This window comes from Dichotomopilus funicola, assembly GCF_033296635.1.
Source record: "Dichotomopilus funicola strain CBS 141.50 unplaced genomic scaffold C8A04scaffold_37, whole genome shotgun sequence".
Taxonomy (NCBI): domain Eukaryota; kingdom Fungi; phylum Ascomycota; class Sordariomycetes; order Sordariales; family Chaetomiaceae; genus Dichotomopilus; species Dichotomopilus funicola.
Window position 1 is genome coordinate 113,538 of NW_026944058.1, and position 25,121 is coordinate 138,658.

Genomic DNA, 25,121 nt, shown 5'->3' on the forward strand with positions numbered 1-25,121 from the left:
AATCGGCGGTGTCTGGGATAATGTGGGTTGGGAGAGGAGTGCGAGGGGTGTAGGTAGTCTGAGAAAAGGAAACAAACGAGTGCCAACTACTGTGGAGAGCCAGAACCAGAGATTGGTAGGTTCTGCCACGTTCCAGGAGGCAAAATAGAGTGGTCCTGATGCTGTGGGAAGAAGATAAATACTTACCTGATGATTGCGATATGTTGTTTGGTAACTGGAAGTTATTGGAAAGGTCAAGTGAGGATGAGCAAGAGTAACTAGGCTTGAATCGCCCGAAGGTTGATCAAGGCTAGGTATGGTTTGAAGTTGTTGTTGTGGGTTAGAGGAAGGAAAGAGGATTAAGTTCGAGGGGAGGAGGAGACGAATTTATACTCGTTCCTGAAGGGCAGGCAGCCCGGCTGGATCTTGGCTTTCAGATCTAGGAGGGTGAACAATAAGTAATAAGTAACTAAGAGTCACGGTATTGTTCCCCAGGGCTAAAGTTGGGATGGAATTTAGTAGCCAGATGACGGAGACCGGATTATGAATCACAGCGTTGTTGAATACAAGTCCCAAGTATGAGTGGTTGGGCACGTGGAAGTTTATTCTGTTTGCTAGTTTGCTCTTCCGTTTGTATTTTTGCTTGCCACCGGACTACAGACCTAATACTCTTAACTTCCGGCTATCTACCTTGTATCAAACACTCTTTCTTGAAGGCTGGACTGTTTAGACTTGAAGTGTAATCAAGAACATGTGCCAAATGGGTGGAATCAGCTGGAAATTGGACTGCTGGATGCTCTTCATTCTCATTGCATTAGGCTGGGCTGTAGCAATGGTAGGTTTTATTATCATTTAACACGAAATTTCAACAGCAGAAACTAGTAGGGAACAACTATCACCAGGAAATGCAGGTTGCAAAGTGGACGCGACTTCTGGTTCTGTTCCTTGGAAGTTCCGTTCATGGGATTTCCAAGACTCTCATCAATGTTTACCGTTGTGTTCTCCTGAAGACCCCCTAATAATGACCATTGTCAACACCGTCACGGCGTAGTGAATGCCTTCTAGGCAGCGAATCCGCGAAACTAAAAGAAAATCAGGATTATTTTCCAAGATCAGGGAAGAACAAACATCACGTTATTATCCAGTTATTCAAAGCCACTTGATCAGTTCATAGCACGATATTAGAGATGGGCCGGAAAGTTTGTTGACTCTTGTATTATGCCTAGAAATAGCAGAGTAAAAACCGCTGCCCATTTCCCCCAAACTCAGCATGTTTCGCTGGGATTCCATCCAGTCAGTCAAAGTATATCTGAGGTCATCGACACCCTCAAAAATTTGCCTCCTGGTGTAGGTATAGTATGTACATGAACAGCGCTGCCATATTGCCCCGTCAAATTGTACGAGGAATGGCCAGCTCAACTCTCAAATCTCCCAAGTCAGAACCCCAGAACTGCTCAGACTAAGACCTGAGTCTTGGATCCTGTAAGCTTGACTGACTGTACCGGGCTAATAGACCCTCGCGTAAAGGTCACAGACCCCAACGCTCACCACACAGAGCCCCATTCGGTATACTAATAAGGATGCGGCGGATACCGCGGGTACCCACCACCTTGGGGAGGAGGCGGCGGTACCTGGCCGTACAAGTGAGGTGGAGGAGGGGCAGCCGGATAACCCTGCTGCACGGCAGACTGAGGCGGATAAGGCTGCCAGGTCGGGACGGCACCACCTTCGTACTGTACCGGTGGCGGGGCTGAGTAACCAGCCTGAGGAGCAGGCGGGCCCTGCGCAAACGCGGCCGGGGGAGGTTCGTAAGACCCGCTGGACCCGGGTCGTAGGGAGCTCTGCCTGTATGAGCGACTACGGCTAGAGTCACCGCCGATGTAGGGGCTCATGGGCCGGCCGGTTGGGGCGGGGGAGTCACGGTTCAAGTACCCCCCGAACTGGCTGGGGTGATCAGAGCCTTGACGCGAGGTCTTCCAGGCCGAGTACTCCGGCACAACAGTGTCTCGCAAGAGGTTGGCCACTCGGGCAGGGCTGAAGCGGTGGAAGTCGTAGAGGTCGGGCCGGGGGATTTGGCTAAGGAGGAAGGTGATGTCCCGGGCAATGGGAGCTGGCGTTGCCGTGTATGAAGCCGCACCCTGACCCTGCATCCTGCGCTGTTGGTCCAATCGGCGGCCGGCAGCTCCCTTCAGAGGCGAGGCACCCCGCTGGAACTCGCCAAAGTCGTTGCGCTGGATCTTGCGAGGCGGCTCGTCGAAATCATCGTTAGGCAAGGGCCGCTTGGGCGAGTTCGTCACCGGCATGAACGGAGGCGCGGCAGGACTAGCGCGGGTGGCGAAGGGCAGCGGGCGGGGCGAGTTCTGGAGCGAAGGGCCTTGCTCGATGGATGGCATCAATAGCTTGGGCCGAAGCTGGGTGATGGGGGAGACAATGATCCGAGCGGCGATGGGGTCGAACTTGTCGGTTGAGTACCGCGCTGTGAAGTGTGATAGCTTTGGATCATCCGGGTATAGCTCCGCCATGCGCTTTTCCAGCTTGTCGATTTGAGCCAATTCGCCAAACTGCGACTCGTACTTGTGGAAATAGGCATAGAGAGGCTTGGCCTTGTGGACGAGCTCAGGATTCTGCGTCAGGCGGTTGACAACCGTTTCGAACAGGACACGAGCATCTAAAGAAGGGTTAGCTACTCCATGTTTGTTTGGGGAGGACAAACACGTAATCACAAACACACAGATGGGGGTGCTTACTGGTGAAATCATCACGGGAATGGAGATACTTGATGTTCTCCAACGTAAAGTTCTCGTCCTCGGGAAACAGCTTGGCACCACGGTCGAAAATCTTGCCACCGGCCGGATCCTTGTAGATAGTCCACTCAAGCTGGGCCACGGCCGCGTAAACATCGCTAGTGAGGCGGCCGCGGTGACGAGCGTCTTGGAACGCCTGCCGCATACCGCCGAGCTCTGTGTTCGGCTTGCCTTTGCCCTGGACCCGGCGCATTGCCCGGATCAAAGCAATCCAAACGAAGGAGATGGTTCGGGAAAGCAGCTGAGTTTGCGCGGCAAATCCTTGTTTGATGGCCCGCAACTGGTCGTCCGTCCTGCTGTCCCTCGCGCTCCGGTCCACGGGGCCGTCATCTTCATCATCATCGTCCAGCCTATTCGAGTTGTCGTTTGCTGCCTTGGCCGCCTCTTCAATACGGGTGACCTCCGCAGCCTCGCGGTCCTTGAGGCGCTTGACAATATCGTAGAGGGTATCCAAGACCTTGGTGTAAGGGGCCCGCACCGCTTTGCCACGGGCAATCTTGGACTCGTCGGTTTCCTCGACGGGGTGGGTGGACTCGAGGTAGTCGCCGTGTTTGAGAGCAAGCAAAACACTCTCCGGGTTCGCATCAATGCCCCTAGTAAGGAAGTCAAGGCCTGTCGGGCTGCCGTCCTTGGATACAACGTTGTTGTCAAAGCACCACTGGGCTGCATCAACCCACATCTCGGGCCAGTAACGGAGCGCCATGAGAGCCTGGCTGTAGACATAGAGGATGCGCTTCTGGTACAAGCCAGGCTGGTCCTTGTCATCCCTGAGATCAAGCGGGTCCGACTTCTCCCAAGACACCCACTTCTTCCAAATCTCAACCTGCTCTAGGTACTCTTGGTCACCATCAAAGCCAGGGGCTGGCGGAAGGCGGGGGAGGGTCGTTCGCTGGAGACCACGAGTAATATTATCGAGGGCAGTGTTGGCGCTCTTGGCCGACATGTATGACGGCGATTTCTCGGCCAGATACTTACGACCGGTCAGCTTGTTGAGGCCCATCTCAAACTGGTCGTACTCCTTCCACAAAGTGTTGACGTTTGCGATGGGCACACAAATAGCCCGTTGGTACACCTTGCGGAGCTGGTCCATCTTCTGCTGGTCCTGCCATTGGCTTCCTCCTACGGTACCGGGACCAAACTTGATGAACTGGATGTACTCGGCCCAGATCTTGCCCGCATCCTTGTCTAGGCCGATGTTGTCAATAACAAACTCATAGGCGCGCGACACAGTCTGGCGGGCGGTGCCAGTGCTATCATTTAGGTCATTCCTGCGGCGGATGTAATCCAAGTATTTCGTCCACAGGTTCACATTCAGCGTGGACATGAGGGACCTGTTGAAGATGAGCTCGGCCTCTGGGAAGTTGTTCACGTCGAGCTCCATGGCAAGATACTCAGCCCAAACATCAGCCTACGGGGACGGTTGTGGTTAGTTACTTTGGTGTGTGGAGAGAGTGGGTGCGGTGCGTGCTTCAGAGGGTTCAAACTTACAGCTTGGGGAAACACGGCGAGAAACCGATCGTAGATCTGCCTTGATTGTTCGATGTCGTTCTTGGACCGGTGCTCTGCGATCAACGCCAACCAGGCTTCCATAGCACCGCGGGGGTCATCGCGAACCCGCTCCTCCAGCTGAGCAGTCTTGTCAATTGTCACGGGGGCACCGACATCGGGAGGGGCCGGGAGAGCAGAACCACTTCCATTCCTCAGATGCCCCGCGGGGGGCGCGACGTTCACCGGAGGAGCAGGGCTGGGAGCGGACTGGGCAACTGTGGCCTGTTTGGCGGGAATGGCATGGTGGTCGAGGGAGGCAGACTGGGCAGAGGGTTGTGATGCGGCGGTCAGACCGAGACCACTCGGTGCAGGGGCCGGCGCCGCTTCGTCTTCAGAGTCGGAGTCTCCCACTAGGAAACCTCCTGCCGTCCGCGGCTTAGGCTTAGCAGCGCGTGATGGTTCGGGTCGGTGGGCGATCTCTTCCGCCGGGGGCGCAGCTGTGACGGACGCTGGGTCGTAGTCACCAACGTCGTCGGTGGCGCCATCAGGAGATGGCATGTCACCTGAAACATCTTGGGCTGAATCAACGGAATACTCTGCTTGATCTTCATCGCTGCTATGCTGCTGAATAATGTCTTCTTGATTGTTGCCATCTGCCACCTCGTAGCCCTCATTTTCATCCCACACGCCGCTCTGGTGAGCGGGATCGTAGTCAGCCATTGTGTTGTGGGTATTTTGCCCTCGAGAAAATCGACCGCAAGACTCGACGGTTTTGTTGGATGGATAGGATGAAGAGTCGGGAAAAAGACTTCGGCGGTGTCAAGAAAGGTCGAACGAATTGAATGGCACGATGTCGTTTTGCCAGTCGGGTTCCCGGTGGCTGGTCGCTGTGTTATTCGAGTCGTGAGCTGAAATGGGCGAGCACCTCGACTGGTCGGTAACTAACAGCGGCGGGAAGCGGAAAATGGAGGATAGGTTGCCGGATGATCGAATATGTGAGGGCAATCAATCGGTGGGAGCCTGTATCGCGGCTGTTGCGGAACACTGCTCTTAGTTAAGGGGAGGAGAGAGGATAGGCGATTGCTGCATGCTGAAGTCAAAAGCGACGGCGCGCAGAAAACAAAGGAATGAAGTAATAACTGTGAGCGAAGTGCAGCTGCGCTCCAATGGGAGAGATACTGGGTATTTACTATTGTGCGCAATTGATTGTGCACGAACTGGTATCTATTCAGATCGGCGATGACTATTGTGTGGGTTGGCGGCGGTTTCCAACTTCGCAACAAGTGCACGCGCTGAAAAGAAAAACGAGGTTCGTCACACTCGGTTGGCCAGCTTTGAGATGGAAGCTCCAGGCTTCTTGTGGCTAGTGTATGGCGGTGCACATTGTGGGGCCCACTTGCCGGACTGGTTTAATTTTCAGCCACACCAACGCTTGGGTGTGTTTCGCATCGGGCGTCAGCGACGCGTTCTGGGCTGCGGTCAATTTACGCGACCTGACCCCTGTTCTTTGTTTGACCGCGACAAGACTTCCACAAGCAAAAGTCCGCCGAAAAGTGCGCCCACTTTGCTGCCGCTAACCCCTCTTTCCAAGGGCCCAATCTCGGATTTTTGGATCGGGAAGGCAGCCAAAACGCACCCCTGGACGGAGTACCTCGACCTGAGTTAGCCTTTTTTTCCCAAGCACCTAACATTACCCTGAACACCGCTCTTTCCCGTTGCTCAGCTGAGTGGAAGCCTGCAACAACCACTCCGCTCCAATCCCCGCTCTCAACAACCCAACCGAACCACGTACCACGTACACGCGATCCATTGAGCGTTTCTGCGGCGACCACATTTTTTTTCTCCTGTCCCAACTACAATAACGCGTTTTGCTGGAGTATTTCACCATCCCATCTTGATTGTCGCATCTCATTCATCATCACCATCAACATCAACATCTAAACACCGCCAAAATGTCTGTCGTTTCCCTTCTCGGGGTCAATGTTGTCAACAACCCCTCCAAGTTTACCGACAAGTACGTGTTCGAGATCACCTTCGAGTGCCTCGAACCTCTGCAGAAGGGTGTGTATTCTCCCGTACTCGACTGGCCCAACCCTAGCGAGGCGATAAAGAACCAAACAAGCGAGATCTAACCCCTTTCACAAACAGACCTCGAATGGAAGCTCACCTACGTCGGCTCGGCGCAATCCGACAACTACGACCAGGAGCTGGACTCGCTTCTGGTGGGGCCGATCCCCGTGGGCATCAACAAGTTCGTGTTTGAGGCCGACCCGCCCGACACGAAGCGCATCCCGATCGACGAGCTGCTGGGCGTCACCGTGATCCTGCTGACGTGCGCCTACGACGGCCGCGAGTTCGTCCGCGTGGGCTACTACGTCAACAACGAATACGAGAGCGACGAGCTGCGTGACGACCCGCCCGCTAAGCCCGACGTCGATAAGATCCGCCGCAACGTGCTCGCCCAGAAGCCGCGTGTCACGAGGTTTGCTATCAAGTGGTATGTGTTCTTATCTGGTTGTCCCGTGCAACACCAATCATAGGGAAGGAATTAGCTGACACAACCTGCCTAGGGACTCCGAGGCTTCTGCCCCCGCCGAGTTCCCGCCTGAGCAGCCCGAGGCCGACCTGGTGGCCGACGAGGAGGAGTACGGCGCCGAGGAACTGGCGGAGGAAGAGGAGGTGGAGGGCGCTGAGAACGATGGGGAAGCTTCTGGCGATAAGGATGCGCAGATGGAGGGCGTCGAGGGAGCCGATGGTGCCGAGGGTGCCGAGGGCGAGCATGTTGCCGATGATGACGAGCTCTCCGTCGACGGCAGTGTTGATATCGAGGGCGAAAGCGAGGATGAGCTGGAGGAGTACGAGGCTGAGGGTGAGGCCGCTGAAGGCGACGGTATGGAGGTCGACCAGCCCGAGTCCGCGGCACCGCAGCAGCAGCAGGCGCAACACTCGGAGGCCATGGTTCACTAAACTTATGAAGTGTGGCATATATAGGACACGAGACGATGATTATGCGATGTTAGATGACGCTTATTTCGATGTTGGGGGCCCACGACTGGATTATGATTTTGTATGGGTTGATTGGGGGGTCAGGCAGAAACAAAATTCATACCCTAGACGTCTTATATCTCAATTGATCGAGTTAGCTAGCACCACTGCTTTCTGGATGTGTAGGAAGCCGAAACAAAATAGGCCCGGTGGTATTGCATTGTATTCAACGTGTAACATGCCCGACATCAAGTCTCGGTAAATATTCATTCCAAACTCCCCACGCGCTTTAACATCATGCACCCTTAACCTCGATCTTCTCCACCAAATCCGCCCCTATCCTCGCAATCTCCGCCAAAATCCCCTCCTTATTAATATCCACCAACTCCGACTCCCCTTCCTGGTCGTCACCATCCTCATCCTCACCCCCCTTGACACGATTCCTCTGCTTCCCCGCAGCCGGTTTATACGACCCCAGCAAATTAATCCTAAACGCCCGCCTCTGCACCTGCGGGTTCCAAATCGCCCCAATCGTCGTGTCGTCCGCACCCCCGCGGAAAAACACCAGCGGCCCGCTGTAAGCTGTGCTGAGGTGTTCCAGGAACAGGTCGGCTGGGTGCTGGGCGAGGGGCAGTGGGTCCAGGCCGGTGTGCACGTCGAGGTTTTTGAACTTGGTAGCCCGGCGGTTGGGGTCGTTTTCTTCGTTATCGTCGTCTTCGGGGTGGATGGTGGAGTAGGTTTTGAGCATGGACTTGAGAGCTTTGGGGTTGAGGTGGATGAGGGCGTCGTAATCTTTGAGCGAGGGGACGAAGAGCCGGCGGTAGTCGAGTTCAAGCCCCGCGTCGCGGATCAAGCGGGATGCGCTCTTGGCGAGGGAGGACATGCGCGCCGCGACGACCTTCGAAGGCTTCGCTTGGCCGTTGAGGGTGGTCCAGGCGGTTCCGCTGGGTTCCTGGGCGGTGGCGACGAAGAGGACCGTGTGGTTCATGTTGGGGTCGATTTTGCGCCATGCTTCGAGCCGGGTTGCGATGGCGGTCCGTTCGGAGTTGGGCATCTCGCCGCTGGTGTCGAGAACGAGAGGCTCTGAGCGCCAGTCCCAGTGGGAAAGGAAGAGGAGGGTCCGGATGAAGCCGGTGCTGGGGCTTGTTGGGGCGTCCCAGGGGTGAGGCGAGAGGAAGACGTGTAGGGTGGCTAGCTCCATGAATTCTTGGGTGAAGTGGTATGAGAGTTTATGGGCGTTGAACCAGTGCTTGATTAGGCGGGTCGTCGGGGACAGCGCCGGGAACCGGGTGGTGCAGGTGGTGATGTACTGGTTGTGCAGTGGCAGGTTGGAATACAACCGCCGGAAGGTGGCCAGGAGAGTGGTAGCGCGCTGTCGGAGGTACTGCTCTGCGGCCTTGTCCTTGACTTGACGTTCTAGTAATATCTCTTCCAGATCACTATGGACTCGCAGCCGAAACGCAGGACCAGTCTCGTATATCACATCGAGGAAGGCCAGGTTTTCAGTTTCGTGCTGGGCGTCCTCGAGCCCAATATGCGTCTTGATCTCGTCCGGCTTGTTGGTTTTCAGCAGGCTGCCGATCATTTGGAGGAAAGCGATCTTGGTTCGCTGAATGGCGGCGAGGCTTTCGGGCCACTTGCCAGATGCCTCAAATGATATCACGCACTCGAGTGGCTGTGGGCCCGACTTAGACGACCCAAAGGTTGGGGGTTTGATGGACGCGTGGCGGAGCTCGGGGCAGATGGGCGCTATCTGTCTTACACGGAGTGGTAGCTCCTCCAGGCCCCTGATGTCGCGCTCGAAGGTGCCAAAAGCGTTCTTTGCAGCATTGAACAGCGTAGTATCGGCGGGTTTTAGGGCCAAGATGGAAGGAAGTGCGTCGCCATAGACGGTTAATTCGTCATCGAGTTGACCGATGCGGAGATGACGACCGATGATGTACCGCATGATCTCCTCGCAGAGACCGAAGGGTGTCGTCGAGGCCCAGATCAGCGTCTCTCGGATGGTGTCGCGCTCGAAACGTCGAAGTTCTGACTTGTCCCCCCAAAACCTCCGGAACTCCTCGCATTCGGCCTTTTCCTCTGCACTCGGCCCAGCAGATGGGCCGCGGTCAACAGTTCGTGCCATGTTAGTTGGGTCAAAGAGAATACCAATTTCGATAGGTGCTCTAGTCCCTGCATCTGACTCCTCCGTAAGACTCCATGTCCCAGAAGACGGCGGCTGGATGTGAATCAAGCGAGCCCTCTGCCCCATCTCCTCATCAACCAGCGCTCTCCGTAGCGTCCGATACACCTTCTGACCGACTTGCCATGTGAACCCACGGTAGTCCGCCCCTGTCGTCGTGGACACGGAATCGATATCGAGCTTGGCAATAAGGTCAAAACTAAGCGAGGGGACGTCGGCCTTGAAAATGAAAGTCGGGCTGAACTGATCAGCGGTGGGATTCGCTAACAAACTGCGTGTCCATTTGGCGTGTTGGTGCAGTAGAGCTGCCGACCAAGGCCCCATTTTGAAGGCGATATTCAACTGCCTTGCCGAGTCGTACAGAATGGGAGTCGACTCAACGTAGCTCTCCAGATCTGGATTCCCAGCACCTAATACGCACGACTTTTCTGCGAAATTTGTCACCGAAAGAAATTGGATGAGAGCCTTGAAAAGCTGGGTACTGCTGAGCGAAGAAGAGAGGGCGGCACCCCCTTTGCTTCCACCGCCCTGGAGGAGGAGCGCGAGGAGAACAGCCCACTCGAAGTGGCCAAACCCGCCTTGCGATATATCTCCTCCAAAACCCCGCTGTTGCAACCAAAGGCGACCCAAGATACAAGCATTTCTGAAACCGCCGCACTTCTTCTCCGCTTGACGCAGGAACTTGAGGTACGGGAAAAATGCACCCTCAGCGACCAGCGTGGAGTTGTAGAACGTGGTAGGTTCCCCGGTGGCTGTTGAGTCATCGTCTGCCCCCTTGCGTACTAGGCTAGCTCCCAAATGGAGCTTGGACTTGGGGAAAAAGCCATCGGGCGCGCTCGGGAGAATTCGTATCCTGAAGTCCAAAACCCCTTTCTTGTCCGTCTTTGTCGTCCCCTCCGCTTCAGTGCTGGTCGGCTGGATCGCCAGGATTGGGCAAAGAGGGTTGCCATTGAGGTGCTCGTAGGACAGCTGGGCATCACCGCCAAGTTCCTTGCGGACAGCGGCGGTTACGGTGGCCAGGTAATAGGCCCGCTTGTAGAAATAGCGCAGGTCGAGGTAGTCCTTCTCTTGTAAAATCTCCTCGGGCAAGACGATGACCATGTCCACACCATGGCCCTTTTGGGTCTTGACCATGGTCTTGGAGACATAGCTGCCGACGACATTAAACTGGGACGGCTTGGCGAAGGCGACCTTGTAGTTGGAGTTCTCTGGCGGCGGCGGGTTCGGGAAGGGCACCTTGATTTTATGCCTCTTTTCGAGTTTGGACGCGGCTTGGACGATCTGGCGTAGGTTAGCAAGGGTGTTTATTCGCAGGTCGCAATAGCAATCTCAAGCTTTAGTGTACTCGTACCGGCAGCGCATCATGGGGTTTTATCGCCTCAATTGCATTCTTGGTACGATGCAAAAGGCCATCGGCACCTTCTAGAGCCGTTGCGTAGTCCAGGCGCACGGAGTCGAGCAGCTCCTCGGCTTCGAGGACAAAGGCCCTCGACCGAGACACGCCTGTCGACGCGGCCGACTCTAGGGCCAGCTCGGCGCCGTCCGGAGCATGGTCGAGTTTCCGTCGCTTCGCGGGGGCCGAATCCATCTTTGAATGGGGGTTGAGTTGAGGACGACTGGGCGCAAAATAGGAAGCGGACGTCCAAGTGTCGTCAGGGTCTTGGACGGAATGGATGCTGTCGCGACTTTTTTTCTGGGGAATTTTGCGATAAGAACCAACCGGGCCCGATAAGAAGACCCACGGAAGTCGGTGATTCAGCAGCCCGGCGGGGTGCTTCAGCGCCTTGGCCCTGGGACTGCAGCTGATTGGTGTTAAGGTTCTTAGGGGCGATGTCATCTCATACACTACCTACACCACACTGCAAAGACAGCGTGTGCGGTTGGACCCTGAAAACTGCGGGAACCTAAAAGCACGGAGGGCGTGCAAGGTCGTCATTCCGTCTTTGACCGAAACCTATTTAAACTCCTTTCCCTCCCTAGTTCTATGGTCGTTGCTCGTATCCATTCATCATCCTGAGGACAAAAAAGCCCCGCTTAACACCTAGGCCCCACCTCAACACAGCTTCATCAACCTCTCACTCAAAACTAGGACACCAACAACCGACAACTGAACCGGATCAAGCTCCTACAATTACACTCAGAGAAGAGGACTTTCTCTCCACCGGCCGGCGCCATGTCGGGCACCAAGGCCTTGCTTAAGGGCATCAATGAAGCCATCAAAAAGCAGAAATGGAAAGAAGCTGTCACAGCCGCAGAGGAGGTCTTCCAAAAAGATGCCAAAAACTACCAGGCGTAAGAGCTATCCGCATAAATCTGGTGATATCGTTATAACTGACGGCCGGTTTAGACACATCTTTCTCGCCTTTGCCCTAGACAAGCTAGACCAGCTGGAAGAGGCTGAAAAGACCTACACCGCAGCGACAGGATTAAAACCCAACGACCCGCAAGCATGGCAAGGACTCATCAAGCTATTCCAACGCCAGGGCGGCGTAAAGCTAAAGCCATACCAGCACGCGGCCCTCAAACTAGCCGAGATCTTCCGGGACGCCGAGGAGATGTACAAGTGCCAGGACGTCGTGGATAAGTTCATCGACCACGCACGAACCCACGGCGAGCGAGCCCAGCTGGTGGACGCACTAGACCTCATCCTCCCCGGCAGCCCGATCTACCCGGCGCTAGAGGGCCGCGTGCCGCATCCGGCCAAAACGTACGAGACACAGGCGCAGATTGTCGAGACGGACGAGAAGAAGCGGATCAACACGCTGATTGGGGAGCGACGCACACGGATCGGTGCGCGGGTTAGTGAGGTGACGCTTGAGGTGAAGCGGGAGGTGTACAGCCAGAGTCGGCTGGGGTATGTGTACGGTCAGTTGATCGACTGGGCCACGGATGACGATGTTCGTCGGACGTATGAGGAGAAGCTGTTGCAGTATTGCTATGACCGGTTGGTGGCGTGGCCGCCTGGGGAGCAGAAGCAGCGGGAAGTGGGGATTGTGCAGAAGCTGGCGAACGATATGGTGATTATTCGGCATCCGTTCAAGTTTGCGTGGGATATTGCCATCAACTGGCAGGACCACAAGGAGATTCAGGCGTGGGACGTCACGGTGCTCAGGCAATACTGCAGCTTCTTCCCGGATAGTGATCTCAACCGGGTCATTATGGGGTTTCTCACGAGCGACATCTCGCCGTTCCCCAAGGAGGCATCATCATCAGCATCACAGCAACAAGACGGGACGTCGGGCGATGCAGCAGCGGAAAGCGAGGACGAGAGCGAAGACGATGAGGCAGGCGGCGCACCAACGACGTATGTCCCGCTAACGGAGGAGGACAGGCTACTGATGATTATGGAAGGCGTCAGCAGCGTCGACTCGTTGTTTGCGTTGCGACTAGCGGCGGAGTACTACCAACACATTGAAGACCACGAGACAAACGTCGAGCTGATGCGCAAGGCGCTCGAGCACCTCAAGGCGGAGCGGTCCCGGACGGGGTTGCCGTTTCAGAACACGGAGGATGCATTCTCCCTGTACTTGGGCACAGCGCTGGTGTTTTACCAGTCGCCGCGCCATCACCAGGAAGCCAAGAGCCTGTTTGACGGCGTGCTGGCGCACGACGCTTCCTCGACGGGCGCCATGATTGGCGTGGGGCTGATCTACGAGGAAGAGGAGGACTACACGGAAGCGGTGGACTTTTTGGAGCGGGCCCTGCAGCGCGACCCAGACAACCTCCGGGTGAGGACAGAGGCGGCGTGGGTCAAGGCGCTGAAGGGGGACTTTGTGACGAGCCGGGCCGAGCTGGAAGCGTGTCTCCCGCTGCTGACAAAAAAGGGTCAGACCAACAAGGAACTCCTCGCGCAGACGCAGTACCGTGTCGGCTATTGTATCTGGAACATCGATACCTCCAAGTCGGCACGGAAGAGTCGCTCGGGGGCATATGCCTACTTCCTCGATGCGCTGAAGAGCAACCTCAACTATGCACCGGCGTACACGATCCTGGGCAAGTTCTACGCCGACTACGCACGCGACAAGAAGCGAGCACGACGGTGTTTTCAAAAGGCTGTCGAGCTGTCCCCCTCGGAGGTCGAGTCGGCCGAACGCCTGGCGCGGTCCTTTGCTGACGACGGCGACTGGGACCGGGTCGAGCTGGTCGCGCAGCGGGTGGTCGACTCGGGGAAGGTGAAGCCCCCGCCTGGGTCGAAGCGCAAGGGCATCAGCTGGCCGTTTGCGGCGCTGGGCGTGGCAGAGCTCAACAAGCAGGACTACCGCAAGGCGATCGTGTCGTTCCAGGCGGCGCTGCGGATTGCGCCGGAGGATTACCACGCGTGGGTCGGGCTGGGCGAGAGCTACCACGGGTCTGGGCGGTATATCGCGGCGACCAAGGCGCTGTTGCATGCGCAGAAGCTGGAGGAGACGGCCACGGTGAACGGGAATGCGCCAGCCGAGACGTGGTTCTCGCGGCTTATCCTGGCGGATGTCTACCGGGAACTGGGGAACTTTGACGAGGCTATTACGCTGTACCGCGAAGTGGTCGCCAACCGCGCCGACGAGGCGGGCGTGGCTATATCTCTGATGCAGGCTACGGTGGAGAGCGCCCTAGACAGTCTGGACAAGGGGTTCTTCGGGAAAGCAGTTGACTTGGCCGTGGAGACGCTGGCCTTTGCGTTGCAGGCTCCTGAGGAGATTAAGGCGACGTTTAACTTTTGGAAGGCGGTGGGGGATGCTTGTTCCTTGTTTTCGAGCGTCCAGGGGCGGCTCTCGCAGTTTCCGATGGAGAATGTGGAGCAGCTGCTGGGAGTGAACGAGTCGGGTCTCGTCACGGTTGCTGCAGTGGATGGGGTCAACGGGACCACCACAGACGAGAGCACTACAGTTGTCGACCACGACCTGGCAAAGGCCGTCCACGCGACCATCCTAGCACATAAACGGGCCATCCAAGTATCGGCCCATGACGTCCACGCGCAGGCGGTGGCCTACTACAACCTGGGATGGGCCGAGCACCGCGCGCACATGTGTCTGCCGGGCCAGCGGCTGCGGAAGAAGGCAACCAGCTACCTCAAGGCGGCGATCGCAAGCTTCAAGCGGGCGATCGAACTGGAGGCAGGCAACGCCGAGTTCTGGAACGCGCTCGGGGTCGTCACGGGCGCCGTCAACCCAGCCGTAGCGCAACACGCCTTTGTCCGCAGCCTACACCTGGACGAGAGCGGCGCGCACGCCTGGACCAACCTGGGCACGCTAGCCCTCGCGCAGGGCGACATCCCGCTGGCCAACGACGCCTTTACGAAAGCGCAGTCGGCGGATCCGGACTACGCCCACGCCTGGCTCGGCCAGGGGCTGGTAGCGCTCTTGCTGGGCGACGCGAAGGAGGCTCGCAACTTGTTCACGCACGCCATGGACATCGCCGAGAGCTCGTCACTCGCCAGCCGCCGGCATTTTGCGGTGTCCATGTTCGACCATATCCTGGAAGCCCCCTCACAGGGTTCTTCAACCGTCTTACCCGCGACGGCCCTGATCCAACCCCTATTAGCCCTCAGCCAGCTGCAGGGTCTCAACCCGCGGGAACTCGCCTACGGCCACCTGTCAGCGCTATTCCAGGAGCGCAACGGCGAGCACGATCGGGCGGTGCGCACGCTGGAGACGGTGTGTGTGGCTGTTGAAGCCGAGTACGAGGTCACCGAGTCGGCTGAGTCGCTGAAACGATTCGCCATTGCTAAAGCCGATCTCGCGCGGGCACATCTCGCTGTCGGCGCCAACGAAGAGGCCCTGGAAGCGGCTGAGTTAGCCATCCAACTCAGCACCGTCGACGACGACGAACCAAACACCAACGGCGACAGTAATGGGGGAGGGGGTGAGCTCACAGCGGAAGAACGCACGCGCGTCCGTCTCGGCGCCCACGTAACCATGGGCCTAGCACGCTACTTCACCCACCGTGTCGACGACGCAGTCAGCTGTTTCGACCTGGCCCTCGCCGAGTCCCAATCCGACCCAGACGTCGTCTGCGTACTAGCCCAAGTCCTCTGGGCCACGGGCCACGAATCGGCGCGGGAACGTGCCCGCGAGGTGTTGTTTGATGTCATCGAGCGTGTGCCGCATCATGTGCCGGCTGTGTTGTTGTTGGGTGTGGTTGCGTTGTTGGATGAGGATGCGGAGAGTTTGGAGGCGGTTGTTGCGGAGTTGCAGACTTTGAGGGGGAGTGATGAGGGGGTGTCGGCTGCGGAGCAGACGCGGTTGGGGGAGGTGTTACGGGGGATTGCGGGGTTGGGAGTGGTCGACGGGGTCGACGGCGCAGATGCGGATGCCATGGCGAAAGCGAAAGCGGACCAGGCCCGGGCGGATATCATGTTCCACCCTTATCTACCGCACGGCTGGTCTGGATTACAGGGACTGGGCAGCAGCAGCACCAAGGGGGGTCAGGAAGAGGAAGAGAGATGTGCAGCGGAGATGGCGTTGCGGGTGGCGCTGAAGGGCGTTGCGCCGAGGGGGGATCTTGGGGCGGAGGAGTTGGCACGGGCGTATGCGGGGACGGGACGGGCGATGGATGCGCAGAGGGCGGTTATGGTGGCGCCGTGGGAGACGGCGGGGTGGAGGGCTTTGGGGGGGGTTGTGAGGGGGTAGTGTACACCTGTAGAGGTCCAAGTCAAGAAAAGGAAATAAAGGGGAAATCAAGAAAGATAAAGAAATCATCAGTGTAACCACAAGCAACTACGCTTATACGCCCCATCGGTGTGCCCTCCTTATGATGCACTACACATGCCTCTAAGGTGAAGAAGTAATTAGATCTTTACAGGGTATCAAGTCAACAAAAAAAAGAAAAAGAAAAAAACAATCCATAAACCAACCACAACAACCCACAACCCACAACCCACAACATGGACGTCCTACTCCCCCTCCTCCCGTGCACCCTCCTTCAACCTCGCCAACCGCCCATCCACCCAAGCTCGATGCCACGCCTCAACCTTCCCACCAAGAAAAACGCACTTGGCCGGGTCCAACAAGACCACCCCGCGTGCTATGACCGTCCCAGCGCGGAGAATCATCTTCTCGCCGATATGTGTTTTGCCTGGGTTACTGTACGCAGCAGTAGTAGCCCCGATGCCAGTTCCAGGGGTGGGAACGGTAGGGCTGATACTGAGCCGTTCGATGCGTTGGAGCTCGAGGGCGTAGATCTTTTGGCCGCGGCAGTCTTGTAGGACGAGTTTGTGCATGGCGTTTTTGGCTGGTGGGCGGGCAGTCGCCGCTCTATCCTGTCCTGGCGCACCCTGTCTCTGTCCTTGTCCTTGTCCCTGCTGTTGGGGTTGTTGCTGTGTCTGTCCCCGCTCGCCCTCACCTTCACCTTCACCTTCACCTTCACCTTCAACCTCACTCCCCAAAGGCAACCTCACAACCTCCCTCCCTCTCGTCCCCTCTCCGCGCGCCAACCCCTCCAACTCCTCGACCTGCTCCCACCTCGACCGAGAAATATCCTCAATATCCAACACCTGCACCGCTACATCCGTGGGCAGCGTAGTCTCCCTCGGGGGGTCTCCCCCTCCTCCACCTCTCCCGGCCCCTCCACCACCTCTCCCACCGGCTAACCCAGCACCACCCGCACCCGAACCAGAAGGAACGGACCCAGGCCCAGAAGGAGAAACAGGCAAAGCGTGAGTAGCGGCATACGCCTGGTCCAGCAGACCGGGTGTGCACAGGTCGGAAGCCAGTAAACGGGCGCGGGCGGTAGCGACGAGGGAGGCTAAGGGGGGAAGGGGGGTGGCGCGGGAGGAGACGAGGTTTTGGAGCCAGGTTAGGGAGGGGAGGGGGATGGTTGTGCTCGCTAGGGAGGTGTGGAGTTGGTTGGAGGTGTCCATGTTTTTTTTTGTGTATTTGCTTGGTTGTGTAGGGTTTCTTGAGTTTATAGTGAGAGTTGTTGTCCTTGGTTTTATTTTGGATGTGCTGGGTGGGTTTGTGGACAGAAGTCGGTGAGTTGTTGGTTTTGTGTGTGGATTGTGTTGAGGTGTTGGTGGATCGTGAATATCGGTTTTGGAGTTGTGAATGCTGAAATCGCCTGACTGAAATGGCGTTCCTTAATCGGTTGGCTACCACGGTGTTTGGATTAACCTGGGTTTTAAACTGTAATTTTTGTCAGTTTCAAAAGTTATATCACCAAAGTTCAAAATAAACTTAACTCGCAATGTTAACGTACATTTTATCTTGTGGAACTTTGAAGTCATCAGTTACCTCTGGACTCTGGAGTTAAATGTTGAATGGCCTGGAATAATACCCCTGCTGGGCCCCTGCAGCGCTAGCACGGCCCACAGGGTCCGCCCCACAGTGCAACTTCACCACATTAGCAGCTCCAGCACAGCTTCCCCTGTAACATTCCAACCTTCAAGAAAACACACCAAACCACAGACAACCCAACAAAAACATCACCATGTCAACAATCGCCACCCCCCGAGACCCCTCCGGGCCACTGCGCCGCACCAACTCCTCCATAACCCCCACCTCCTCTTCCCGACCCAGCCTCGATAACTCCACCGCCGGCTCTCCCAACCCCAACTCCAACCCAACCTTCAACTCAAAAGACACATCATCCTCCTCATCGACCGCCCCCCAATCCAAACGCGCCAGCCGCGCCGCCCTCCGCGAGTACTACAACCTCCGCAACAACCCCTCCACACCCCCCCTCCCCCCAACCGTCGAAATCACCGACCCTCCAACCAGCCCCAACCCCGAAACTGGGGCAACTACAATACTAAACCCATCGACCTCCGAACTCGACACCCCAACCTTCGACGCCCCCACCTACGTGTCCCACCTCCTCCGCACCAGTTCCCTCGCCGAATTGTTACGCACATATACCCGTGTATTGGGCGAGATGCGGGCGCTGGACGCGGAGCGCAAGGCGTTGGTGTATGATAATTATAGTAAGCTGATTGCGGCTACGGAGACAATTCGGCGGATGAGGGCTGCTGGTTCTGCGGGGGATACGAACACAAGCAGCGGGGGGGTAGGGGCTGGGTTGGGGATAGGAGGAGGAGGAGGAGGAGGAGGGGGGGGGTTGGGGGGGGGGGGGGGGGGGGGGGGGAGGGGGGGGGGGGCATCAGGAAGTGGTGGATTTGTTGGTGCAGGGGGGAACGTTGGAGGGGGTGGTGGAGGGGATTTATAAACGGGCGGCTGCGTTGAGGGAGGAGTTGAGGGCTGAGGTGGAGAGGGTGGAAGCGGCGAAAAAGGAGGAGAGTGATGAGGAGAAACGGAAGAGAGAAAAGGTTGAGCGGACGAGGGAGTTGGCCAGGGAGGTGCTGCAGGTGCCGGAGCGGTTGAGGCGGTTGATGGATGAGGGGAAGGTGGACGAGGCCAAGACGGAGTGGGAGGCGCCGAGGAGGTTGTTGGTAAGGTGGAGGGAACTGGGGGTTGGGGGGGATGATGTGGGCGTGTTGATGGATGAGGGGGATGCTATACTGCGGGATGGGCGGTCGAGTGGGGAGAGTGAGAGTGGGAGGAGTCCTAGTTGAAGGACGCACAACGCTGGGAGCATACCGAGATACCATCTTGATCGTTTGTTGTATGCAGTTTGGGCTGTTACGTCTGTCTACTCGGGCCCCCAAATCTCAAACGGATCCTCGTCCTCCTCGCTCACCACCACCTCCACCCCCTTCTCCTCTTTCTCCAACACCCCCAACAACTGCGGCTGCAACACCTCCCTTAGGAATCCCCTCTCCGAATTGCTATGAAATACCGTCAACACATACTTCCCCAGCATCGTCAACCGCAGCGCCGCATGATGCGACATCTCCCCCGTGATGATCAAGTCCGCCTGGTCCGTCACGCTCTGTAGCACGTCGGCCCCGGACCCTGCACAGATGGCGACGGTGCGGATCTTGGAGGAAATATCACGTTGGGAACCACCCCTCGGCCGAGCGAGCAGGACATGCCGCATCCCCAGGCGCGCCGCATACGTCTTCAGGATCGTGTCCAGCTCGGTGTCTGTGCCAAGCCGGACTAGTCGGCCGTACCCGGCGCCTTCGAACCCGGCTGGTGCGGGGCCTTTGGCGGGTTGGACCACCGTGACAGTTGTGTTGACATTGGGGACATTGGAGTACATGGCCGACTTGAGGATGTCGACGAGCCAGTCGTTGACGCCGCCGAGGACTGCGTCGGCGGCGGTGTGCGGGCTGTAGACGGCAATGTTGTGCTGGGCTAGACGCAGGACGATGCGCTGGTGGGGGTCGTTGAGGGTGATGGATTTGAGGCCGCGGAAGATGAAGGGGTCTAATCATTAGCTTTGAAACTTTCATAAATGTCTAAAAAGAAAGTCGACATTTAATGAGTGACAAAACATACGATAACTGATAATAACCGACGCCTTCTTCTGGATCGCCTCCTCAGCCACCCGCAGCGTCAAATCGTTAGTGAGCAGCACCCGCGCCGGTACACTACCCTCAGCCGGGGCAATGTTTTCCTGCAGCAGCCCGACGTTATCCCATGCCCGGTCGGCCAGTTCCTCGGGATACCTTTGGCGAGTTAGCGTATCCGAAATTTAGCCTCCATGTAAACACGAATACACGTAACATACAGAGCCCGCATGGCCTTGACGACCCGCTGCGTAAATGGCGGACTGCGTAATGACGGGTCCATGGCGAGGGAGTAGGGCCGAGTGGATGCCAGAGGGCGGATGAATCGGGCAGATGCAGCTGTGGCAGTCCTCAGTAGAGTAGGTGTGAAGGTCATTGGAGCTTGTGTGAGTGTTGTTGGTGGGGTTGAGTGAGTGCACAGTAAAAGTACTGCTTTGTATGTAACATCGGAGAACACATACTAAACCCTAACCCTGATAATCACCTGCACGCCAAGCACAGCGGGGGGGCATTTCGTTATCTGATCCGCTCACCATTCATTCTCACTCACCATCGCGACATCTCCCGCTGAGAACCAAAATAAAATAAAATAAAAATACGCGCCCCCCAAAAATGGCACAGTCCGCCATCACCGAAGACACATTACGGGCCGCTCTGGTCGAGCGGCTCCAGGCGACACATGTTGAGATTCAGGATATGTCGGGTATGTTTTTCTGACGTCATTTCATGGCCGGAATATCCGAGCCTGCGATGGTCGGTTGTTGGTGTATCTATCTCTTGGTGTATCACCATCACCATCTATCACAACAAAATAAACAAAAATACCACCCCCTCCTAAACAAACAAGCCACAAACAACCACAACTCACACATATTCCCCTTCACCAACAAAAGACACACTCCCCACTTTCCCCTTCTCCCCCCTCTCAAAATCCCCCCAAAAGCATACTGACAAATACGAATACAAACAGGAGGCTGCGGCCAAGCCTTCACCTCCCTCATAATCTCCCCCCAATTCACCGGCAAAACCTCCCTCAAGCGACACCGACTCGTCAATACCGCACTGCGCGACGAGATAGCCCAGATCCATGCGTGGAGTGCGAGGTGTCAGACGCCGGAAGAGTATGCGAGGGATAAGCAGAAGGAAGAGAGTAGTAGTGAAGGGGTGGAGGGGCCGCCTTTGGATGGGACTGAGGGGGGGAGGGTGGAGGGGACGACGGCGTAGTGTATTTGGGGGTGGGTGTAGAAGGGAAGATGGTTCGTTGTGTGAATATAGGATGGGGTTTATATTGTCTCTCAGCCAAGGAGATTCACAGATAGACTCAAAAACTGAGTAAAGGGGTCAAGATCAAGTTCACATCCTCATCATAACGCTACATAGCCATCTCAACCCCCAATACCTAGGCTCCTAAATAAGTACTCACGCCCCGGCAACAACAGCCAACCCCTCATAAATCTTCCTCCTTACCTCATAAAACGTCCCCAATCCCCCAGCCCCAGCCCCAGCTCCTGAGCCAGACGAAGCAAAAGGCCACCCAACACTCTCCACCTCAACCCTACCCATCCCCGTCTTCCGCACCGCCACACTCCCATCAATCAACAGCGTGCCCTCCCCACGAAACTCGGCCCGGTGTCCGGCGGATAACATCGCCCGTCGTAGATCGGCCAGACGCAAGTCGCCGACGTGAAGGGGTTGGGCGGCCGAGCGGGCGGTTGTGGATGTGGAGAGGGAGGATGTTGTTGGGAGGACGTCGAGGGTTGGTAGGGAGGGTTTGGCGTTGGTTGTGTCTCCTTTGGTGGTGACTAGTGCGTTGTCGTCTGTAGCGGCCGGGGTAGACGACGACGGGGTGCCGCCTTCGAGTTTCTGGCGTTTATGCGACGCTGTCTCGTCCGCGTCGTCGTCGTTGTCGGCGGCGGTGGTCTGACCGTCACTCTTTATCGCGTCGGAATCTTGGATCGCGATGTCCCCGCCTGGTAGTAACAACCCGGTAACCGTCACAATGCCCAAACCCCGCACCGTCTGCCACTTGAGACGCTTGACGAATGGCTCGGCGAGCTTGACGACCCAGGCGTTGGTGTCGACTGATGCGTTGACGGTAGCCCCGACTGCTGGTGTGAACACGTCGATCACGCCCTGGGATGTTGCTCCTGCCGACGATCCCTCCGTAACAAGCTGCGAGCCAAGCAGTTTCTTACAGTCAGCCGCAAGCGCCAGCGTCTCGTCCTCAGCGCCCGCAACCAAGATCAGCTTCCGCGGCTGGATGAGCGGGATCAGCATGTGCAGACTGCGCTTGTCGTGCAGACCAGAAAAGTCGACAAAGGCGATGCGCAGCTGCACCGAGACCGTCCCCGACCGAGTAACCAGCTTGGCCGGGCCGACAACACCGCTGTCTTCATCTTCCACATCGTCCAACTCGTCCAGCTCGTCCCGCTCGCTGCCCGCCTGACCGTCCGAGTGTGCCGCCTTATTGTGATGTTTACCGCTACGATGACCGTCCGGCTCATCAGACACAGCCCGCGATTTCGTCTGGCGCTTGCTGGCCGCGCCGACGTCGTCAAACTTGCGCTTCTTGCCCAGGCCCTGCTCCTGTCGGTTGTTCTCTTGCCCCTGCTCATCCGGCCCATCGGCGTCCTCGCGCTCCTCGGCGCGGAGGTACTCTTCAGGGCGGATCAGCTCGCCGAACTCGTCGTTGCGCTTCCGCCGCACGACGGTGGGGAACATGCGCTCGCGGCCCTTTTTGCCGCGGACGTCGAAGTCGTAGACGCCCTTCTTCTTGAACAGGATGGTGATGCCCAAGTCTTCGTCTTTGAGTACCACCTTCTTGCGGCTAGCTTGGCCGATGGTTGCTGATACATTCAGGGCCTTGCCCTGCTGTTCTGTCTCGGACTCTTCGGATTCTGTTGTTGTTTCTGACGCGTCGTCCACGACGTCGGCGGCTGACTCCAGGGCTGTACCACCGCCGCTCTGGAGTGTTGCTTGCAGCTGTCGTTGTGTCGCGAGCCACTGCTGGTAGATATCAAGCTCACTCCCCTCCAGTGCCTGGCGGCTGGCATCCGCGACCTCCAGTTCCCGCCCGCCTCCGTAGACCTGCTCAAACGTATCGCCACTGCTGGTCTGCTCAACCGCGACCCCGTCCTTCCTCTCCTTCCACCACTCCCACAGCGTCCGGGCGATCGACGGCTTCGTCGCGTTCAAGTTCGGCTTCTCCGTGAGAACAACCAGATTCCTAGGATCCCCCGCGATCGCCCGCATCACGTCCTTCGAAAACCCCCACTCCGCACTCGAATCCGTCGCAATGATCACCCGCCCGCCGCTGGGCTCGGCGCCCCCAGCCCCCTCGGCCACTTGCTGCAAAACCCGCTCCACCTGCGCTTTCCGCTCCAACAGCCGGACATACTTGAAATCAAACGGTCCAACCCCTCCCCCGCCGCCGCCTTTACTTCCACCCCCACCACCAGCACCGTGTCCAGCGCGAGTGCCCCCAGCGACGGCCTCAAACTCCCGCACGATGCTATCGTCCATCCACTCCAGCATACTCCTCGCATTGCGCATCGTGCTCCCAATACTGCGGCCGGCGAGGTATACCTTAGCCGACTTAAACACCTGGCTATCCTCCTTCCCAGCCTCGGCGCGCCAGGCATGTTCCAAGAGATACGACAGCTCCAGCACCCGCGCGCTCGAGTCCACAGGGATCAGCACCGTCCCGCCGCGGGCGATACACAGCTTGATGGACTCGAGCAGCTGCTCGTCGCGGCGGGCGCGGGGGAGCGCGGCTTCGGGGGTCCGGCTGCTGCAGACTAGGGCGGTTGGTTTGCGCAGCTGCTCGATTACCTCGGCGCCGCTACCGCCACCACCAGCACCGCCGTGGCCGCCTCCCAGCCAAGCGGCGCCGGAGAAGACATTTTCGCGCGCTTGGTTCCAGTCGACGGCGTAGACGATGGATTCCAGGCCGTGCTGGATGTGCCAGATGGTGCCGCCGAGGGTGTGTCCGGAGTTGTAGGCGGTGATGCTCAGGCCGTTGAGGGGTGGTGAGAAGGGTGAGGGGAGCGGTTGGTGGGGCTGGGAGTACTTAAGGGGCTGGATGAGGGAAAAGTAGCGCGCGATCTCTTCGGAGGTCGGCGGTTGTAGGAGGAGGTTGTGCTCCGCGGCGGAGGCTGTGCGGGCGTAGGAGTAGGATACTTCGGCTAGCGAAGTCGGTGGTATTGTGGTCGCTGCGAGGGGGGTTGAGGCGTAGAGGTCTTGGGTTAGGGTGCGGCCTAAGTCGATGACGGGCCGGGTCGCGTAGACGGGGATGCGGGTGAAGAGGGGGAAGTTCTTGCAGCAGTGGGCGTATGCGCCGAGGTGGTCGACGGTTGCGTGGGTGAGCAGGATCAGCGAGAGCGTGGGAATCTGCCTGAAGTCTCTATTAGTCTCTCTCTTTCTGGCTCCGGCTCTCAATTCTATGTTTTCCCTAATCTGCCTTAGCCACATACTTTTCTAGCTCATGCAGCTTCTCGACGTCAAAGGTCTCATCCCAGCCGACATCTACCAACACCTTGACGCCGCCATCGAGCTCCAGCAGGGACTGTGATGCCGTAGCCTCTGAGAGGGCGCCCTGCAGCGGGCTAAAGGTGAACATGGCTGCGGCAGGTCGGTCGGTCGGTCGATCGCTGTGATGGCGTGTACTACCGCAGCGCAGGCATAACTTGTTTTAGGGATGGCGATGCGCAGAGTCGACGGTACGGGTTGAGTGCGGGTGGACGAGATTTGGGAATTGGTGAGTTGCTGGTTATGGTCGCGATGGTAGGACCAGCTGTGGTGGAAGATGGACTGTGGGATGGTGTCCGGATAATTTGCTCTTTGTCGTCGTTGGCCGTCAATTGGAGAACATTAGTGCTTGGAAGCTGCAATTCCAGGCTCTGGTTGTCGCGTCAGGCCTGGCACGCGACGGCCGGCAAACGCCAAGCTTCGCACTTGCAGGCGGTCAAAGGCGGTGGCAGATGGCAGATCTCAACGTCCGGGCATTGCCCAATTGCGGCCACGGAACCAAACCATCGGAGGGTCCCCGGCTTCCGTGCACCAAATGGCGGGCCTGGGCCGACGAAAAAGGACAGCTGGAGCTCCGAGTGGGACAACTCTCACAGGGCATCCATCCCACCCGCCCACTCCACCAACAACTTTCAACTTCCACGTCGGCGTCCGCTTCTCGTCGAGTTCCACTCCGCTGCCGCTTTCACATTCAGAGGATCCGGTTAGGAGAACCTTTGCGCAAAGCACCACAACACCTGCGACTTTTCCGCCTTTTTTGCCCTTTTCGTCTTGATTTTGCTCCTCAGCGCGGGGTTGCAGGGAAGAAGACTTAGCTCCATAGTTCTGT

At 57.5% G+C, this 25,121-nt stretch overlaps 9 protein-coding genes across 9 annotated transcripts; 4 read left to right on the forward strand and 5 right to left on the reverse strand.

Annotated features, from left to right (window-relative positions):
• Positions 1-1,550: 1,550 nt before the first annotated feature.
• C8A04DRAFT_37772 (uncharacterized protein) lies at positions 1,551-4,991 on the reverse strand (the record flags this gene model as incomplete). Its single annotated transcript, XM_062784004.1, has 3 exons — positions 1,551-2,647; positions 2,727-4,191; positions 4,272-4,991. 3 exons carry the CDS (start codon positions 4,989-4,991, stop codon positions 1,551-1,553), a joined length of 3,282 nt encoding a protein of 1,093 aa, XP_062636417.1.
• Positions 4,992-6,223: 1,232 nt separating this feature from the next.
• Positions 6,224-7,238, forward strand: C8A04DRAFT_29274 (ASF1 like histone chaperone-domain-containing protein; the record flags this gene model as incomplete). The annotated part of the gene is made up of 3 exons (XM_062780952.1): positions 6,224-6,332; positions 6,420-6,768; positions 6,842-7,238. 3 exons carry the CDS (start codon positions 6,224-6,226, stop codon positions 7,236-7,238), a joined length of 855 nt encoding a protein of 284 aa, XP_062636418.1.
• Positions 7,239-7,551: 313 nt separating this feature from the next.
• Positions 7,552-11,029, reverse strand: C8A04DRAFT_37774 (Nrap protein; the record flags this gene model as incomplete). Its single annotated transcript, XM_062784005.1, has 2 exons — positions 7,552-10,722; positions 10,793-11,029. The coding sequence occupies 2 exons, from the start codon at positions 11,027-11,029 to the stop codon at positions 7,552-7,554; spliced, it is 3,408 nt and encodes a 1,135-aa protein (XP_062636419.1).
• Positions 11,030-11,614: 585 nt separating this feature from the next.
• Positions 11,615-16,049, forward strand: C8A04DRAFT_29276 (uncharacterized protein; the record flags this gene model as incomplete). The annotated part of the gene is made up of 2 exons (XM_062780953.1): positions 11,615-11,733; positions 11,789-16,049. 2 exons carry the CDS (start codon positions 11,615-11,617, stop codon positions 16,047-16,049), a joined length of 4,380 nt encoding a protein of 1,459 aa, XP_062636420.1.
• A 263-nt stretch (positions 16,050-16,312) lies between these two features.
• Positions 16,313-17,278, reverse strand: C8A04DRAFT_12722 (uncharacterized protein; the record flags this gene model as incomplete). The annotated part of the gene is made up of 3 exons (XM_062777435.1): positions 16,313-16,494; positions 16,564-16,946; positions 17,046-17,278. 3 exons carry the CDS (start codon positions 17,276-17,278, stop codon positions 16,313-16,315), a joined length of 798 nt encoding a protein of 265 aa, XP_062636421.1.
• Positions 17,279-17,844: 566 nt separating this feature from the next.
• On the forward strand, positions 17,845-18,925 carry C8A04DRAFT_37777 (Vps51/Vps67-domain-containing protein; the record flags this gene model as incomplete). Its single annotated transcript, XM_062784006.1, has 2 exons — positions 17,845-18,420; positions 18,542-18,925. The coding sequence occupies 2 exons, from the start codon at positions 17,845-17,847 to the stop codon at positions 18,923-18,925; spliced, it is 960 nt and encodes a 319-aa protein (XP_062636422.1).
• Positions 18,926-19,002: 77 nt separating this feature from the next.
• Positions 19,003-20,048, reverse strand: C8A04DRAFT_12734 (GTP cyclohydrolase 1 type 2/Nif3; the record flags this gene model as incomplete). The annotated part of the gene is made up of 3 exons (XM_062777439.1): positions 19,003-19,682; positions 19,755-19,924; positions 19,987-20,048. 3 exons carry the CDS (start codon positions 20,046-20,048, stop codon positions 19,003-19,005), a joined length of 912 nt encoding a protein of 303 aa, XP_062636423.1.
• A 329-nt stretch (positions 20,049-20,377) lies between these two features.
• Positions 20,378-20,989, forward strand: C8A04DRAFT_12717 (bola protein; the record flags this gene model as incomplete). The annotated part of the gene is made up of 2 exons (XM_062777432.1): positions 20,378-20,468; positions 20,736-20,989. 2 exons carry the CDS (start codon positions 20,378-20,380, stop codon positions 20,987-20,989), a joined length of 345 nt encoding a protein of 114 aa, XP_062636424.1.
• A 195-nt stretch (positions 20,990-21,184) lies between these two features.
• On the reverse strand, positions 21,185-24,383 carry C8A04DRAFT_29281 (cleavage factor two protein 2; the record flags this gene model as incomplete). The annotated part of the gene is made up of 2 exons (XM_062780954.1): positions 21,185-24,158; positions 24,238-24,383. 2 exons carry the CDS (start codon positions 24,381-24,383, stop codon positions 21,185-21,187), a joined length of 3,120 nt encoding a protein of 1,039 aa, XP_062636425.1.
• Positions 24,384-25,121: the final 738 nt, after the last annotated feature.